Here is a 19,485-nt window from a genome sequence, read left to right on the forward strand (position 1 = left end):
GTTTTCTATAGCCTTTGTGCTAAAAACTATAGTTTGCTATAGAAATAACTTGCATTCTCATGTCAGCTGTGATTCCTATAGATTTGGTGGTAAAAACTATAGTTTTGTATAGAACTAACTTATTGTCTCAAGTCAGTAGTATATTCCTATAGTTGTCTATGACATTCTGTTGAAAACTAAGAATTTATATGTATACTGTACTTAAACCATTTTAACAAATAGCCTACTATAGTTTCCTACATAATATTGTAGAAACAATGTTCTATACTACAGATTTCATAAATTGGCGATGTCTTTTATTCATACTATGTCTATAGTTTACAATAGAATTTAGTGATTCACTTGTGTGAATAATGTAAACTTTTCCAACATAATTTTCCTGGATGCAGTTTTCCTTATAAATTTATTGTGATACCAAATGACAAACTAAAAAAAGCTTACCACGAAAAATAAAATATAAGGTATAAAATAGTGTATATAATATGAATGAAATAGTTATACGATGTTGACACTCAAAGGAATTCCCCATCCCACCCTCCAAAAAATGCCAGTAAATGTAGATGTTCACAACAAAAATATCAGATAATAAATTATTCTTCAGAAGTCAATGAAATAAAGACACAGTTTATTTAGAACAACAAACTAACAAATGACTAGACAGCTGTCCTTGCCAGGCCCTCCGCCCTGCATCACTGACAAATATAAACCACGTCGGAAAAACCCAGATGAACTTTCTCGACCAATGTTTTTATTAAGTATATAATGAAGAAAACGGGCTATTTCTATCTTTATAAATATAACTGTTTTTAGTCTCGAATATTTAGCCGTCTACGGACTATAAATAAAATAATACTAATAAAATGAAACTAGCTTTGCCACACTATTATGAGTTATTCGGGTTTAATTTTATCCTAGACACAACTTTGGATACAACTGTCTATTTATAAATTCAAGATGGTGACACGTGTACATTCGAAAGGTAAACTTTTTGAAAGATTATTTGACTGTTCACAATTACATCGAGATAATCAGGTAAATCCTGTAGAATTACTTTATCTTGGAAGTTGTTTGTCTTATTTCTCAGACAATACAGACACAATATCCACCGACGAGTGTATAATAAGCGAGTTGTTTTAGTTTACACTCCGACAACCAATATTTTCAAACCGTCTGTTGAGATTTGAATTTTAAACCATGTGGCATATGGTTGTGACTATACAATTTGGTATGTATGTAGTCGATAAAATATCCATGGTATTCTTTAAAGTAAATATGGTTGTTTTTTTTTTTGTTTTTTTTTATTGAAGTGGTCACTGGGTTGTAAGAGTTTTTGAATTGTTTATTGTGCAGTTTGAGTTTGTGAGTGAATACGAAACTTTGATTCATCAATAAACCCGAACAGCCAAAGCACAAAATGGAACCTTTTAGTCAAATATTTGTTCGCCATCTGCAGGTTAATAAAAAAAACATTAAGAAAAATGTTCTGACAAAATGTTCGTGAAATCAAACTTGTTACGTAGTTCGCACTCGCAGTCTGCATTAAGAAACCGAACATTCGCTGAACATTTTTTTCCACGCAGCACCAATCACTGAATCAGCGATCAAATACATATCACATGATATTCAAATGTATGCCACTTTAAAATCTTATTAACAATGACGTATATTAATTTATTGGGCAACAGAGTATTGTTTGAGCTAAAACATTTATTTCTTGCGGGATGATGTTTCTCGTCTGCAGTGATTTTATGTGGTGATAGAATATTGTCCGAACAAAAATATAGTTTGTCTGCAGGACCATGTTCTTCGTCTGTGGACAAAAAGAATAAAAAATATTTGTTTATTGACATAAATGTTCCATCATCTGCGCTAGGCTTGAGCAGAAGGTTCCGACAGTTTTGCTTTTGATCGGAACGTCTGTATATTATTAAGGTAAGCGTTTGGGAATCAGTCTTGGTAAACAGGTAGGCTTGTACTCTATGAATACCTAGGAAACCACGGTGGCTCAGTGAGTAAGATGTTGGCTCACTAACCTAGGAGGCCCTGTGTTCAATCCTCTGGTTGGCCGGGAAAGTTCATCTTGGGATTCATGGCGGTTCCCCTTGTTAGAGGTGCAGTTCTGGGGCCCTGGCAATGGACCATGTAAAGTCGTTCGGATGGGATGGAAAATAGAGGTCCTGTGTAGCCTACACATGAACATTCATGTAAAAGATCCCTTGGCAGTTGGAATTCAATATTGGAGTAGACAATAGCGCCACTCACTGGCAAAATTTCCCTTGTAGCACACATACATGTACAGTATGGCATATGCCAGTCTTCATTAGCTCTGTTTCGTATGCCCGTCAGCGCGGAACAGTACGATGTTTATCCCCACTTTCATTTGATTTTATTTCCCATTTTTGGCCCGATTCAGAGAGTGTGTGTGACTATGCCAATTGTATATGGAACTTTTTTTTATGTTTCAGGAAACCGAACACTGCTTTCCTGATGTGTTAATAGTGTTATTTTTGCTGGTATTGTTCAAAAAAGGATTGAAAAAGTGTGAAGTTGATGTGAATTGAATTTGTCAAGCAGGGTTAATCTCGACAGAACGATACAGGAACACAGTGAAAATATTGCAAAATAATCAAAACCGCAGATTGCCTTTATTCTGAGCAGGAAGCTCAAGGGTAAAATACATTTCATTAAAGTGAGAAGAATAGAAGAAGTCTTTATTAAGAATAAAAAAAGTGAAGATACCCTAAAAAAGAACTATAAATTTATCTTAAAATGCCAGCTAAAGAAAAAACCAAAGGTCAGAAACAGATAGTAGAGGATAACAAATCAACTTTAAAGTTTTATTTTAACATCACAGTAGGAGTGACTTGTGTCTATTATCTTGTCTATTTCTTCCTCTTTTGGGAGAACTTCACCGCTAAACCAATCACCTTATCATGTCTAGCCGTGTTAACTTATTTTGGTTGCTATCGGTTCATGACGTCGATGGCAACGGCTGTTTATAACGCACAAGGAAGCTTAGTTGATGGAGGTGTTGATTTGAATATGGAAGCAGGACTTGCAGAACATACTAAAGATTTGATTCTTTTGACGGCTATAGTGCAAATTCTTAGTCTGTTGAGTAATTATTTCTGGTTATTATGGCTTTTAGCACCGTGTCGAGCTTTGTATATGTTATGGGTGAACATATTAGGACCATGGTTTTTTGCTCCAGGTTCCGAGGAGAATATTAGCGAGAAAAAACAGCGGAAAATGGACAGAAAGGTTCGAAGAGTTCAGCGGTGATGGCAGAGTTGATTCTAGCAAAAATATTTTGAAAATTTCTATTTAAATTCTATTTCTAATGTTTTGATTTTTATAAAATGTTTATAACTTAATTAAGAACTATTACAATTCACTGTATTCATTCCCCATGCCAGTTGATTAGTTTTAATGAACTCAGTTCAACATCTGAAATTTGATCTTTTGATTTTTTTGAGGGGTGGGGGCCCAAATGGTTAACATGTGCGTGTTGGGTCATATGATCTGTCATTTGGTCAAGTGACATGGTTTCAATTCCCGGCTTGTATGTTACAAGGAGTAGGGCCATCTGTCCAACCTTGTGGGATTTCTCTGGGTCCTCAGACTTCTAAAGACCCCTACTCGCAAGTAGGTCATTGAAATAAAATTGAATCATACATGTATGTTAGTTCCGAAATGACTTGGTTTTTTTCAAGTGGATGTTAAACCCCATCTCTCTCTCTTTTTTATCTGTATCATCCTCGGTCTCCCCAGTTGTACATGTATCTTTCCATTTTACTGGAGCCAGTAACCCCTGGCTCCATTTACAGGGTATTCAAAGTAAGGAAATTTACTTTCAAAGAAGTGAAAAGCACACAAAAATGGTGTCCTAAAGTATTTTGACAAAGTTTACAACCAGGATTCCGCGATTTTAGTTTCAACAAAATGTGAATTACCTCCCTTCACCCACTAACTTTATATTTATGGAATTTTTTTATTTGTAAAATAACACCATTTGACCCTGGAGTTTGTGGTGTAGAATGGAACCATACCACTTGGGATACCAAGGATTGGAGAATACATATAGGAATACATGTGTACTCCCCAATAAAAACTAAAAATCAAATTTAAGTGAAATGTTGGCATACTGAGTACAGTAAAAATATACTTTGTAAAAAATTATAAAATAAATTAATTTTGTGTTATTAATGAATTAATAAAATAATTTTAAAGCCTTGAAGCCTCCCTTGGAATAATTAACAGGATTATTTATCGAACCCGATTATCAGTCCAGATCGTCCAGAATTGACAAAACTGCAATCGAGTGACAGTAACACAATGCAATTATACACTTCTAATACATAGAGAATCTCCTACGAGTCTTTTTTGATATCAAAAAATATCAACACATGTTGATAAAGTAACAAAAAACGAGGCTCTGCAGAGTTTTTTGTTACTTTATCAACGAGTGTTGATATTTTTTTATATCAAAAAAGACGAGTAGGATATTTTATTTATCACCCAATCCTTTCTTACGTGCACAAATAAATAAATATAATTCTTTGCTGTAGATTTCACTTTTACTGAACCCGATTACATTACAGCGTTGTGATACATCATTGCAAAGTCCTTTATATTGACCCAGTGTTTCCATCAAAGTCAATTAAATAAAAATAATTCATTTTTAAAAAAAGGAGTTACTTTTAATATAAAATAGTCTCGGTCACCCAGAACCGCCTAGTCTTCAACATACGGATAGAATATTGTTCTGGATGATAGAGACTAAATAAAAATGAACTGTTCTTCGGAAATACAAAAAAGTAGTTCCTTTTTAACTGACCAATCAAATTCATGTAAAGCGATATCTCCTAAGCAGAACCCTTGACAATCAGAATGCAATTGCGGCCATCTCAAAATATCCGTCACAGCACATTGCACGGCATATGTGGTTCCTCCTTGTCAGTTGTGCAGGACCGAGGGCATGGCATGGAACAACGTATAGTAATTCAAATGGGACGATAAAAAAACAAGGTTCCGTGTACACATTGGCATGCAGGTGAAAGATCCCTTGGTCAATGGTGGTTCCTGTATGGCCTGTGCCCGTCGTCATTAGCCTGGTTGCAGGACGTTAAACCCCATTCCATTTTATATTTGATAGTGAAGTCACAGTAAAATCCACAGTAAACTCCATAATGAACACCAGGACAAAGCATCGACAGCACTGTCTGATTCGGAGCTATAGAATATTCGCTCTGCTGTGTACAAATCTTATTGTTGCCGTTTAGCATAATTGTATTTTAAATTTTACGAGGACAGCGGGGTTTCCGTCTACCAAGGGTACTTTTACATGCACAGCAACTTTTTCACGAGGCCTAGGTTGTTTGCCCATCCGAACGTCTAGACGATGCAAGGGCCTGGTGCTGGTGACCCATGATGTTGCATGAGGCACAAGATCCTGTCAGGGGACCCAAAAAACAAAATTTATACGTGTGTGTCCGGGGGTGGTGGTCCTCCCAGTCCCACTTATTAATATTGGGTTGTGCGAAACATGCTAGAGTGGATTCGTAGCATATCTGACCCACGGTATATGTTTAGCAAATGAAACGAAATGGGGTTTAACGTCCATACGCCATACAGTGAGGGACATTTTGCCCGGGCAGCTGCATTATGGCTTATTCTTATATCGAATTTCAACTGCCAAGGGATCTTTTATGTGCATGTCAATGCATACACAGGACCTCAGCGTTTCGTACCATCTGAATGACTAGACAGCTGTCCTTGTCAGGCCCTCCGTTCTACACCACCAACAATGGGCGTGGGGGGGGGGTCACGCTGGCTAGGTGTGTAAGACACTGGCGCGCTAGCCTGGAGGTCGGGTGTTCGATCTCTGCATTGGCCAAGAAAGTTCATCCAGATTTTCCGGCGTGGTTCCCCCTTGTCAGTGATGCAGGACAGAGGGCCTGACAAGGACAGCTATCTAGTCGTTCAGATGGGACGAAAAAACGAGGTCCCGTGTACACATTAGCGTGCACGTAAAAGATCCATTGACAGTTAGAATTCGATACAAGAGTAGGACGTAGTGCCGCTGTGCGAGCAAAATTGCCTTCATGGCCCACTGTATGGCGTATGCCCATCTTCATTAGCCCAGTTCGGAGCAAAACAGTAGGACGTTAAACCCCATTTCATTTCACCAACAAGGGGAAACCACGTCGGAAAATACCTATGAACTTTCTCGGCCAGCGTCTTACCCACTTAACCACCATGGCTCTTATATGGTTGACACTGGTTGGGCATTATGATTATAATGTTGAAAATAGCATTGAAACCGCTTGATTTTTGCCATTTGCGAATGGGTGCAAAAACTCAAAACCATGACGCAAAGCGCGTCATGGCATCCCTCTCACTTAGCCCCTCTTTGATGTACCTAGCTATGACCTCCGCCCGACACCACCGCTGGAGAATTCTGTGACAACAACTTTTATTCTTTATATAATAATTTGTGGTGACTTTGTACATGCGAAGAGAACGATCGATATAAATTTTATTTTTCCATCTTGTTTCCTGGTAAGTTAATTCACCATATGCAAGATGACAAGCATGCGAATAAATCAATAAATAAAACATATCTATAACTTTAATATATTCATTTTATTTCCGCAATAAATTGTTGTTCGATTCTGAATTTGACTGGGTTGACTGGGACTAGAATACAATCCCGCACGTTTGAAATCTAAACTAACTCTGACCGATGGACATAACCGGATTAAAATGAAGAGAGGACATAGGCTAATCCAATCACTGACCCTCGTGGCTAACATATGGTTCAATTTTATTTCAATAATTCTCTAGCGCATATGGGTCTTTAGCAGTTGGGGGAACCTGGAGAAAACCCACGAGGAATCGAAACCCCGCCACTTGACACAATAACAGACCTTATGATTAAACACGCACGCGTTAACAATCGATCCCCATCCCTCCTGAACGTCTGGTCTGTTGCGGACGTTAAAGACACCATCAATCACCCAGATACGATAAAACACCATTCAGTAAGAGTATCCAACCAATCAGAATAGCGTTGAATTTGTTGACATATCGCCCACTGACCCCTTAAGGTTAAAATATTACCCACAAGAGATTTATATTTATAGATCCACCGCCAGTAATAAGATAAGGGCCCATCCAACAATAATACCAACAACAACTCCAGGTTAGGCAAACTTTATATATGACATGACATACCAGCATACAATCTCAAAGTGGTACAAGAAAAACACGGAGCACGGGACGAAGGCGGAAACGGAAGTGCCGGCCGGTCGTACTTGGCTACAGGGCATAACGGGTGCAGGCTGTTTCGTAACCTGGCTGTTTCGTACTTAGTTCATTCGTACCTCACTTCGTACCTCAAATTGATCCGTACCTATTCCTATGTTGTTGAAATCATTTGAAAGAAATTGAATATGCCGAACGAGAAATAGAATATACAAGAGATTTGTACCTCAAATTGATTTGTTCCTTTTCCTAAATCCAACAGCTGGTCTAAAATAAATTTATAAAAATGGCTGCCGAACGAGAATTAGAATGCACACGTGATTTGTACCTCAAATTGATTCGTACCTTTTCCACATGTTGTTAAAATAAAATTAAAAAAATTAAAATAAATCTATATGTTGTTGAAAGAAATTGAAATAATAAACTATAACCTGGTGTTGACTATCGAATCCAATTTGCTCAGTGAGTTGTGATTATTGACGACACTTGATTGGTGATTGTTAAAGCAGTTTAAAAAAACGATTGAAAAAGTATTTAATCTGGTGTTGATTATTGAACCCATTCTGCTGAGTTATAATTGCGATTTGTGATTATTGACGATAATTGATTGGTGATTGTTAAAGTGGTTAAAAGCGATTGAATATACTAAGAATTCCAAAATGTGACACGTAATGTATTATTCATTATAATAAATCAATTTAACTCACTGTAGAGAGTGCTACGTTGAAGGTAATAGCATCATCTCCTATCTCGAAACACGGAGGGTTGAGAGATCAGGTTTGTTATCTAAGCAAGTCTCCAAAGGGTGCCTACGTGTGAAGATGGGCGTACGCGTTTCTTTGATCTGACATATCACGGGGTAATTCTGTTATTGAAACCGAACTCCATGAAAATGGCTTTCGATCGTAACCGATGTTGAATTTGATCAAATCGTTTAATTATGTTTCACCTTTATTTCAATTTCTGTCAAACACGTACATTTAGGAAAACAAACTAATCTCGTGCATATTCTAATTATGGCTCGGCAGCCACTTTTATACATTTAGCGTAGCCGTTGGATTTGATCAAATAGTTTCACCTTTATTTCAATTTCTTTTAACTGATTTCAACAATACAGAAAAAGGTACGAATCAATTTGAGGTACGAAGTGAAGTACGAAACGGCTCATGTGAGGTACGAATAAACTAAGTACGAAACAGCCAGGTTACGAAACAGCTGACATTCGGCATAACATACTCTAAATGACTAACTTGATTCCATACAAGTATTGTATGGCGCACATTTTAAACTCCCACACAATTAAGAGTGTATCCGCGAGAAGACCATGCAAAAATCGCAATAAGTGCTAAGATGGGGGGGGGGGTCGGAAGTTTTTGATCAAACTTATGGTATGACACCCCCTAGGGGCAAGAGGTAACATGCTGAAGTGGTTACAGTCTGATGTCGCTCTAAAGGACTGTACAGGAATTATTCATTTTATGGTTAAAATTGCGGTTTTCACATGTGTATTTATCACCTTTTTTAAGCAAAGACTGCATTCTATGGTGGAATAGCAACCTTCTTATTTTGACCCTGTGCAATAAAGCGGGTGGTCAACTTCTACCCCAGCACTAATTTGAAAAAAAAAATCAGTACATACTAATTTTGTGTGGACTTGTTCTAGGGTACCATATTCTCATTGTCCTTATAGTGCAGAAAAAGATACACTGTAACTTTTTCTTTCATGGTCGCAAGTAGAATTTCTTTGGATGGTTTTGAAGTGCTAAGCACATAGTATCCATAGGTGTAAAAAAAATGACCGGAATGCAACATACTTAAAATATACAGCTTATTGAAAAGTGCTAAAAATAAGCTTTTGTGATACATTTTTTTGCAAATTTAATTAGAGAAATAAAATTTTTGACTTTTATACGTTTTCATCATATCCATAGCCATTATTTGTACCATGTTGTATTCTATATAAGTATGTATTTGTATTTATTGTATATTTGGTATTGTCGTATTGTCCCTTTAACATATTTGTTGTATTGTCTCTTTAAGATTTCATTTTCAAACAAGTAACCGAAAATGGCTACAAAATGTTTTATTTCTGAGCATGTTTCCACTATTCATTTTGGGACACATCCACTGATTTCTACAATACAGAAATGTGGAAGCTTAAATATTAACGGCAACGAAGCCTAATTGCGTCGAAGTGGGTGACATTGAACAGTGTAGTATGGTAGCTACAGCTCTCGGGCACCGTCAGCTGCACCTTCAGGGCCGGATTTAGAATAAGAGAGGCCCTAGGCAAACCCCCTGAACAGGGCCCACGACATGGACCTTGGGGCCCTGGGACAAGCAACTCGGTGAGAGGGTGGGTCGGGGGAAGTCATGCGGTTGGTGGTTCGAATCTCACTTTTAGGTGAATTTTTCATTTTCGTTGGATTTTTTTATTTAAAATAATGTCTATTTGAGAGTAATGGATATGTTTGTTAAGATTGAGCACGTCGAAACTCCAATGGAAGGTCGTGGACAACTGCAGAAGTCAATTTCCGTTGACGCCAGATGAGCCATGAACGATTACAGGCCTTTGAAAGTATTTTTTTTTCAAGATATTTTTATAAAACAGATACTAATGTATTTTAGGGCTGGTAGTAAACACCATATGAATGAAAAGGAAAATAAATTGTTAGGGTTTTTTTTATCTACTACGGTTAATTATCTCCAAAATAGGGAAATTACAGGTTAATTTCATGGGTTATTGTTTCCTTTACCTAGTTTTTGTCAAGTCGATTCCGGTCATTTTTATTTTTTGTATCAAATGTTGGGAGGTTGCTTGTTCACGTGAGCATAAATTTTTTAAACCCACCCCATGAAAAAAGTAGCTATAGGGCGTCAAACTTTGGGTGACGAAAAATGGGGAATTTAGACAGGCTTTGATATCCAGTCCGTATACAGATCTCGTTCGCCAGAATCGTCTGAAGTTAATATTGTGGTAACAGCACTGAGTCATCGATAAACTGTGTGAGTTTGGTCTTTCTGCTATGTTTTTTCAATTTTCTCATACAGGAATTGAAAGATTTATCTAATATTGCACATTTATGTGTTTTGGGACTATCCCAACTTATAAACCAAATTTGGTCAAAATCTGTGATTGAAGCCTTAGCACCTTCTGCATGGTTTTCTCGCGGACACGCTCTTAAGGATCATAAGATATATTTTAACACCATTCAGCAAGAACGCGCCCAACCAACCAGAGTCCAGAGCACGCTCAACCAACCAGAGTCCAGAGCACGTGGAATAACGTTGAATTTCCGGAAACTAAAACTTTCTGAATTAAAGGTTTCCAAGTGTCTTCTTTTGTGCTATGAGGGAAATGTGGCCAGACATCAATGGAATTCCAATGTCAAGGGTTCTTTTACGTGCACACTAAGTTATTGTTGACGATGGACGGAGGCGACGACTGTATACACCCAAACTATGTGTGGGCGTTTTAAAAAAAAGAAGAGAACAATGCATTAGCAGTATTTTTATTTAGTTGTGAACTTGCTTACAGAAGAACAGCTAATATTGAGATTGTTAAACAGACAATAGGTTGGTAATATTGACATGTAATATATTAATACTTGTAGAAGGTTGGTAATATTGACATGTGATATATTAAAACTTGTATAGACAGTAGAAGAATGTTTAAGATTTCTGTGATTGTAGAATATACTGCTGGTTGTCTGGTCTAATGATTTTATATTTATTATGGTTCAGACTGAAATAAACAACATGTACAGGTTCAGTTTCATAATACCCATTCGTATCAAAGATATCGGTGTGTATGTATGTTTGCCCATCACGCTTCATCGCCAAGATCTACCCCCCCAACTATGTGAAATCAAATTAACCAGCATGATCCAGTTCAACTTGGATCCTGCTAGTTATTAAACTGACGATAGCTAATGGTGGGTAGATCGGTGGGGGTGAATAGTACCACAGTGGTGTTGTAAGCCAAGAAATCCCTGTTAAATAAAATGATCGGATCTGAAGGCTGGTCACAAAGCAGACAGGCTGGACTTGAGCTTAATTGACCGTGATATTAAATTACTTATTAATGTTACTTACACAGAGCAGAACACAGCTGGAATCACTGACGTCATAACAGGTGGATAGACCATCATCACAAACAGAGGCTAGAAAATAAAAAAAAAACGTTGTTTACAATGAGAACAGACACCACGCTGTCTAGATCTATTTACTAAGGCTCTCTACAGATTTCATCAAGGTCAGGAGATGTAAACATGGCTAGGGCACGTGATTGATGCCGAGGATTGCGGGTTAGGGTTAGGGTAAGGCCGATATTAATCAACGATTTTAGTCGAAAACATTAAGTATCCAACGAGAATTGCAACGACACAGCCCCCCTCAAACCATTAGGCCTAAAGCTCATCTCAAAGTGCCAAAAAAGTGGAATTTCGGTACAGCCCACCCACTTCCCAAATAAACTTTATGAATATGTATTAGTTCAAATGGATTTGTTTCTAGTACGGTATCTTAGTTTGAACCGCGTGAAGGATTGTTTGGTGTAGCTCTTTTCGTCTCATCCGAACGACTAAACATTGACCTTTGCCAAGCCCTCCGAACTGCACCACTGACAAGGGAGATGCACACCGGAAAAATTCAGATGAACTTTCTTAGCACACGCGGTATTAGATCTAAATATTAAGGTCACCTGCATATTTCGTTAAGGTCATGCGATGTTAACAGGGTTAGCGCACGTGATTGTTACCGAGTACTGTGGGTGAGGGTTAGGTTTAAGAATTTGTGGTAGAGAACCAACTGTGAAATATAATCTGGTTGTATTTATATATCGGTACAGTATCTAGAACGTCTGTGACCAGTTGTAATATAGACTATGGTATTATAAACATGTATATATTAACATACCGTGACAGTTTCTGTAGATACAGATCAGTTGTTGTCTTCCAACACAAGTTTCACCACAATCAGGTGACTCTACAAATATACATACATAATAATATAATCACACACGCCATGCATTGTTATATGAGGGGAATTATGCCTCGACAGCGTCGCTACGACCTACATACGTGATGATATTATCGGTGGCTTAGTCAGTAAGACGTTGACTCGCGAATGGAAGTCGTGTGGTCGATCCCAATGTTGGCCGAGAAAGTTAACTCTTGTCGTTGTTCGGGCGGTAGGACATACATGTAGACCTGCACATAAACGATCTCTTGGCAGTTGAAATTCGATATAATAGAGTAGGCCGTTATAGCGTCACTGTCCGGAACCATTTCTGACTGGTATGAGAACCTCCCAAATAAATGAGACACTATTAACCGTAAGCATACCCTGCCTAATGTAATCAACTTACCTGGAACTGGACGTACTCTACAACATCCATCTGGATTACCACAGGTGTTATCACCACACAAGTCAACTAAAATAGAATAAAACAAATGATATATAGACAAACAACTACACTGAATATTGAGATGAGTATCAGTGGATGTTCTAGCAATACTGCGCATGATATGCTCTGTGCACAGTAACCGTCAATTCTATCATAACTATCTATCACCGCGGGTTCATCTAAAGTTTTTTTCTGGCTCCTGTTCGTACTCCCTTCCATTTTAAGTAACATCTTGACCCCCTTCTATTCCCTGCATACCCAGGCTCCTTCCATTCCTGAGGGGTTGTGTGGCCGAATGGTTACTGTGTGAGCGCTATATCATAATAAGGTATGTCAACTAGGTAGAGGTCTGTGAAGAAGTATAATAGGTTCATAACTCTAGAACCGGTAGTTGGTAGTGCTTTTCTTCCAATATCAAGGCATTCGTTTAGTGTGTCCACACAATGATGTATATACATGGACTATCACATCATAAGTCCATTCAATGATAGACAGTATAGTCAGACAGGAAACACTTCAAAATTCCCATAAGAAACACCTTAGATCATGTTTTCTTATGGAAAAAAAACTCCACCCTGGAAGAATAACCTGTTACAGGTTTAAAGAAAAACTTTCAGAAGAATAACCCCAAATTCCCCTATATATATAGTGGAAATCAATTTGGCTAGCTGTTTGGCTAGCTGCTGGAATTGTTTGGCTGGATACTGAAATTGTTTGGCTGGAATTGTTTGGCGAGATACTGGAATTGTTCGACAATTTGCTGGGATTGTTCGGTTTGTGGTCTGGGATGGCTGACACCTAGGACCTCAAGATCTAGGGTGCAGTATTTTTGACACTGTCATAAGTCTTTGTGTACCGTGTTTAAAGCACGCTTTCGTCTTGATATCTTGATCTATCCACGAGGGTCAGTGATTGGATAAGCCTAGGTCCTCTTTTCATCTCAATCCGGCCCTGAAGATGTTTAACGTATTGATTTAGACACATGGCTGCCATCTTGTATATGATAATCACATTTTATAAGCATGGTGAATTAACTTACCGGGAAACAAAATGGAACAATAAAATTGATCAAAGTTATGTATATGTTACAGCTGTCGCTTTTTTCGCATGTACAAAGTCACCACAAATGTATTGTTGTAAATGATGAGTTCTATACAGGTCACGTGATACGTGTGACGTAACTGGTGTTAAACAAGTCACTTATTATACACAGTGCTTGGACTAGGTGGAAATTAGCCATTTTTCCTCAAATTTAGGAATGCGACCCCCACAGACAATACAGTTCTGTTGAAGAGAATCTTGTCATCAACTTGTCAAAGACAATATGTTGTATCCTAATTATCTGATACAGATGATGTGTTGTTTAGGGCATGCTAAGTATCATATTACACTGCTCTATATTTAGATGGTTTTGGATCAGTTTCTATATGAGACTTTTAATTCACATTCAAATTAAATGTTGAAAAAAAAAAAAAAAAAAAAAATAAAAATTTAATAAATAAATTGATTCAAATATTACATAAAGTTATACTAAGCTTTTTATATTTTAAATTTGATGTAATAGAAGAAACTTTATTGCGTAAAAAAATTACAAGATTATGTGCATATACAAATAAAAATAATATTAATAGAAAGATACATGCAGTAAGCAAAGATACATATACATGTACATAACTATACAAAGATACACAACTTTACAAAGACATGAACAAATTGTATACAAAAGCTCCCAAACATTCTAAAATGTCTACATTTGTTTTGATCATCAGTATCTTAAATCGTTGAGAGCCACGGTTGCTAAGTGGGTAAGACACTGGCTCGCTAGCCTGGAGGTTGAGAAAGTTCGTTGGGATTTTCCGGCCTGGCTTCTCCTTGTCAGTGGTGCCGGACGGAGGGACTGACAAGGACAGCCGTCCAGTCGTTCGGATGGTACCAAAACCGACTGCCAGGGTATACATTAGCGTGCGCGTAAAAGATCCCTTGGCAGTAGGAATTCGATATAAGAGTAAGCCATGGTGCAGTTGCCTGGGCAAAATTTCTCTCATAGCACACTGTATGGCATATGCCGTTTTCATTAGATGGACAGAATCCAGCAAGTTATGGTCTGAAGTATCAACATTAGGAACCCAATCTTTGGGATATAAATATATAACTGGATGAAAATTGTGACCTCTAGAGGATCAACAAGCTAAAAACGAGACCCGGTCTGGTACATGCCAATATCGAAAGAAACCAAGATTTTTGGGAGATATGCCCATATTTCAAGTTCTGTCAACATCGGATAACAATTGTGACCTGTTGAGTGTCAACAAACAAATTATGGCCAGACAAATGGACAGTGGCACAGCAGTATACATCCACAAGAACATGTAGTCGTATAAAAATCAGGACCGGAAGAAATGACCCCTCTCAAATTAAAATAACAGCTCTGGTCTGGTATCTGTGTTCTTCCTTGAATAAAAAGAATATGTTATGTATTGGGTTGGTTAGAATATTAGTTATATGACAGTCTCAATATGGAGGCAGACCACCATTAATTTCCCCATTGACTTCAATGTTAATTCTGGCCTCTTTGCCCACCTTCAACTTTTCCCCAAATTTTCGTTTGGCTGAATGCTTTTCACTACAGACAGAGGAACAAATGGTCATGTCTTTGCACTAAAATTTGTATGTGGTTGACCACCAAAATTTTGAGATACACAAAAATGAAAAAGCATACTAAAAACATGTAACTAGTTGCCGTACATATCGCTTAGCCAAACTGATAACCCTGTTATCCTTTCGCCTCAAAATCATGAATATTTACCAAAACCTGGCAGAAAATGTTAATTCAAACCCTCTTCGTCCATTCCAGACCAAAAAATCAACAAAAATGGGCATGCAAAAGGGGAGAAAAGAGAGAGAGAGAGAGAATTGCTATAAATAAACGAACTACAATTCGTGGTCTGCCTCCATATGTAACACTTCATCATTAAGTTAATTCACCATATTTAAAATGACAGTTTAAGAAATGTTACTTTAATTTTAAAATAAAATGCGCATTTTAAATTTTATCTAGTTAAGTACATGTATTTGCAAATCCTGTACGAAAATACACACAACTACAGTACATGTACCTTGTCTCGGGTTAAAACATGCAAATCCTTATCCAATTAAAGATACAAGTAACGTTTTCAATGGCATACGGAAACGCTTTACAGCGGCCTCGCTTAGTACACTCTATCATTTAGCCTCGATCTAACTGACGTATTTTCATCAGGTTACCCCTTATCTGATTTAATCAATTAGTGAAATCCTGTTTAAATCCGAGCTGTAGCCGAGCCATCCGTGGGTCTACAGAGTTGATTTTGGTCTTGTTGTTTAAATAAAGATCTAATTTATAATTTCTATAACATCTGAAGCCTAAATTAAGACTTGCAATAATCAGAATTAGCTCTTGCATAATGCATGTTTAAACTTCATAATACATATGTTGTTTTCAGAAAGAATATAATTATAATTAGCTCACCTTTATTGAAAGATGTCAATTCTTCATTCTGGCATCCACTACAATTCTTTCTAATGATAAAACTTGGTTTTTGGAATAAATAAACAACCGATTCCCCAGAAATGATACCGATTAATATAATAATAAATGATGTCATTTGATACCCCCAATAGCAGGCAGGTTTTATAGTTGTCAACATTTCGGGGGGTAATAATGCTATCAAGTCGGACATGTTGTTTAGATTAGCATACCAGCCAATTAAATGTCAGTGAACTGGACACAACACAAACATCCAAAATTTAGCCCCTTTTCTGGACCTCGTCTATGCACTGTACAGCTACCAAACTATCAACACGTCGCTACCACAGCTCGTCTACTTGTGTGTTTGGTGGTTCAACATAGTAAGTCAAGAAATATTACATTGGCGTCGCCGTAAATTCACTCGTCTACGACTCCTATTGAATATTGGTTTATCGACTGAAGAAAGTGCTGAATTAGCAATTCCAAGTATGTCGAGTCAATCAGGTGTGTTGTAAATTTCACGCTTGAAAATTGGGTCATACTCATTGCTTTCAGAGATTTCTGAAGGTCCTACTACAAGTGCCTATTCATTGCAGTTCGATATATCCGGATTAAGAAGAAAAGAGAGAGAAGGAGTATATGAACGGCACTTCAATAACTATATTAAAGATTACAGCATAAATCCATTGATACAGATAATTATCATTCTTTGTTTCACGTAAACGAAGAAAAGTGGTCACGTGAGTTGTTTTCATTGACGACTGCGTTAGTTACACTTTATAGGCGGTCATAGCTGCCAAAAACTACAACTACGAATTAATCTAAGTCTGTGTATTTATTCCCAATAATTTTCACGAAGTTTGCTGATATACCCCCAGTGAAAACTTATTTAATTCTTATCTGAATTATAAATTAATATTTTTGCTGACTTCTTCAAGTCGGTTCTTGAAGTTCTATCAGTTACAGTCCCTGTTGCACTTATTATTGGTATAGGTGCATAAAAAGTTACTTGGTGTATGGAAGATAATCTCTGACAAAATTATCTTCTGAACAGAGACTTAAATTAGTCAAGTCAAAATAAAGATAACCTGTTGTATTCTCTCAATCTTTGTCTGTTTTCATTGAAGAAGGGAGAATGGCTCCTATAGACATGCAGACCGCTGATTTGAGATCCCTAATGTGTCTGGAGAAGATTGGGAAAGTTGAGGCGGCGAATATCATAGAGGAAAGGGAAGTTTTAGGCATCATCGACATAACAATGTCAGATGCAACTGAGGTCACCGGGCTGCAACCTGATATTTGGCGCAGGTGGGTTGATGAGGGCCGTGTTACCTTTGGCACTGTCTTTGATGGCCGACCAGTAGATAAACCGCAGACGTTGACTTTAGCCCAATTTCAGGCTAGCCAAGGCAAGCTCCACGATCAACTGTCTTGGAAGCATGATGCTCTGTTTACTTTGCAGCGTGAAACAACAGAAAAGCTTTGTGGAATGATGACTTCTGTATTGGAACGTGTTGGTTTACAGCTTCCCTTGTCTGAATCTACACAACTGCATGCATTGCTCACTCCAGTTACTCCTATTCCAGTTTCTCCAGTTATACCTACTCCACCATTTTTGAGAGAAACTGCAGATCCTGTAATAACCAACACATTAGACACTTTTCCAAAAGAAAGCAGGTGTGAAAGACCTGGTCATTTTGTTTCTGATGTTCAGTCGTCGGTCCCTGCTGATGGCTCTAGCTGTATTTCTGGGATGAATAACAATCTTTTGACTAGTACTTTTGCTTCCGCTGTCAAATCCCGGACTCAAGTTGGTATTTCTCAGCAAGTACCGGATTCTGAGCCAGGTCGTGCAGAGAGGTATCCTGCTACTTCCGGACCTGTGTCACCTGATCAGGTCAATGCTTTCGATGCACAAACTGGAAGCACATATAATAATTAGACTTGGCATTGTGATGAGATGAATTCCACGCACCACAATTCTTGTAGTCGGAAGGAAAAGTCACTGAAGGAAATATCAGTCTCTAACTATCGCTCCATGGGTATGGTTAAGAGTCGTTCCCATAATGAACCGTCTACAACTTCGGTAAAATACACGAAGGAGTCTTTGTCCAGTCTAAAGGAGATAATTGTGGGGCAACCCGTTTCCTTTCAGGCCCAGTCACCAGACTCACCACCAGCCAATGAAGTTTGTGGCGTTACTGAAAGATCAGCTGATGCTCGGACTCCGTTTCCACAATTGCGGAAGGATGTAGCTTGGATTAAGGATGCGATGTTTAACACTCGTATGCTGCGTTATGATACGCGGTCCACCCAACACAAGCGGCTTGAACCTCAACGTCCATCCCCCAATCCTAATGCCTATCCATCTCAGGATTCACGTAAAACGCTTGACCACTCTTACGGTCAGTCCTTCAGGTCACAGTCCAGGTCTGGTCACAATTCGCCTTCCTGCAAACTTCCTTGGAATCCTTGACATTCTCCAGGTGATGCTGCTGCTCAATGGCGATTTTCATCATCTAGAAATCGTTATCAATATACAAAATTACTATCCGCTTCTGGAGTTAAACCTGTTCCGATGCAACAGACAGAGGCAATACCAACCTTTGAATTTCGCGGTGTTGCGGACGTACCAGCGATGTTCGATATCCACCAGAGTATGCTGCGTCATGACACGCGGTTCTTTCAGCAGAATACACTTGCACTCCAACTACCTATTTCCAGATTCAGCTCTCCGGTGCCCAATCTGGGGTATCCGAATTCAGATGACCGCAACTCTTCTGATTGTAGCCAGTCTCCTTATCCTTATAGCAATTCATCTCAAGATGTTCGTAACACATTGGACCGACCTTCTGGCCAGTTGGCCAGGTCATCATCTTGGTCAAGTCCTTGGTCTGCTTCACGTGAGCTGCTTTGGAATCCTCGGGGTTCACCAGGTGGTACCACATTGGATCAGCACGCACAGTGGCTATTAATTTCTGGGGTCAGAATCAATCCTTTAAACTTCAGTGGACTGGCTGTGAGGGTGTTCAACCAGTCGTAAGAACAGGAAGCCCAATTCATACTAATCTGATTCGTCATGTCTGGAGTGGGGTAAGGTTAGTGTCACCCATCTACTTGTTTGAACAGCAAACTGATGCAGTGATTTCAACATCCTTTTTGAATGGGATGGAGAAAGTAGAGCTAGGAAAAGCTGTTCGATTGAAGGGAATCGGTACTGAGCCGTTTTCTGGTCATTTATTACCTGGTAATACTACAACATTTGAAAGTTCTTTCTTGGATTTTGGTGTGGTTTCTATGTTCG

At 38.3% G+C, this 19,485-nt stretch overlaps 1 protein-coding gene and 1 long non-coding RNA gene across 6 annotated transcripts in view; one reads left to right on the forward strand and one right to left on the reverse strand.

Moving 5' to 3' along the window:
• The first annotated feature begins 940 nt into the window (after positions 1-940).
• Positions 941-4,232, forward strand: LOC126814840 (transmembrane protein 208). Of its 2 annotated transcripts, none has more exons than XM_050540238.2 (2): positions 941-979; positions 2,466-4,232. In XM_050540238.2, exon 2 carries the CDS (start codon positions 2,770-2,772, stop codon positions 3,280-3,282), a length of 513 nt encoding a protein of 170 aa, XP_050396195.1. In that variant the 5' UTR covers positions 941-979; positions 2,466-2,769; the 3' UTR covers positions 3,283-4,232. The 2 variants fall into 2 exon arrangements, with proteins under 2 accessions (XP_050396195.1, XP_050396196.1); XM_050540239.2 differs by having other exon boundaries at positions 951-1,032.
• A 6,612-nt stretch (positions 4,233-10,844) lies between these two features.
• Positions 10,845-19,485, reverse strand: part of LOC126814842 (uncharacterized) — an 83,052-nt gene continuing 74,411 nt past the window's right edge. For 3 of the 4 annotated variants that reach the window (XR_007677774.2, XR_007677773.2, XR_007677772.2), the window contains exons 2-5: positions 12,635-12,700; positions 12,184-12,252; positions 11,362-11,429; positions 10,845-11,011 (exon numbers count right to left, since the gene is read on the reverse strand). This is a non-coding gene — a long non-coding RNA (uncharacterized LOC126814842). Of the gene's footprint in view, positions 11,012-11,361; positions 11,430-12,183; positions 12,253-12,634; positions 12,701-13,712; positions 13,780-19,485 lie in introns of those variants that run through there. The other variant, XR_007677771.2, reaches the window with a different exon arrangement.

Source organism: Patella vulgata, chromosome 3 (assembly GCF_932274485.2).
Source record: "Patella vulgata chromosome 3, xgPatVulg1.2, whole genome shotgun sequence".
NCBI lineage: Eukaryota > Metazoa > Mollusca > Gastropoda > Patellidae > Patella > Patella vulgata.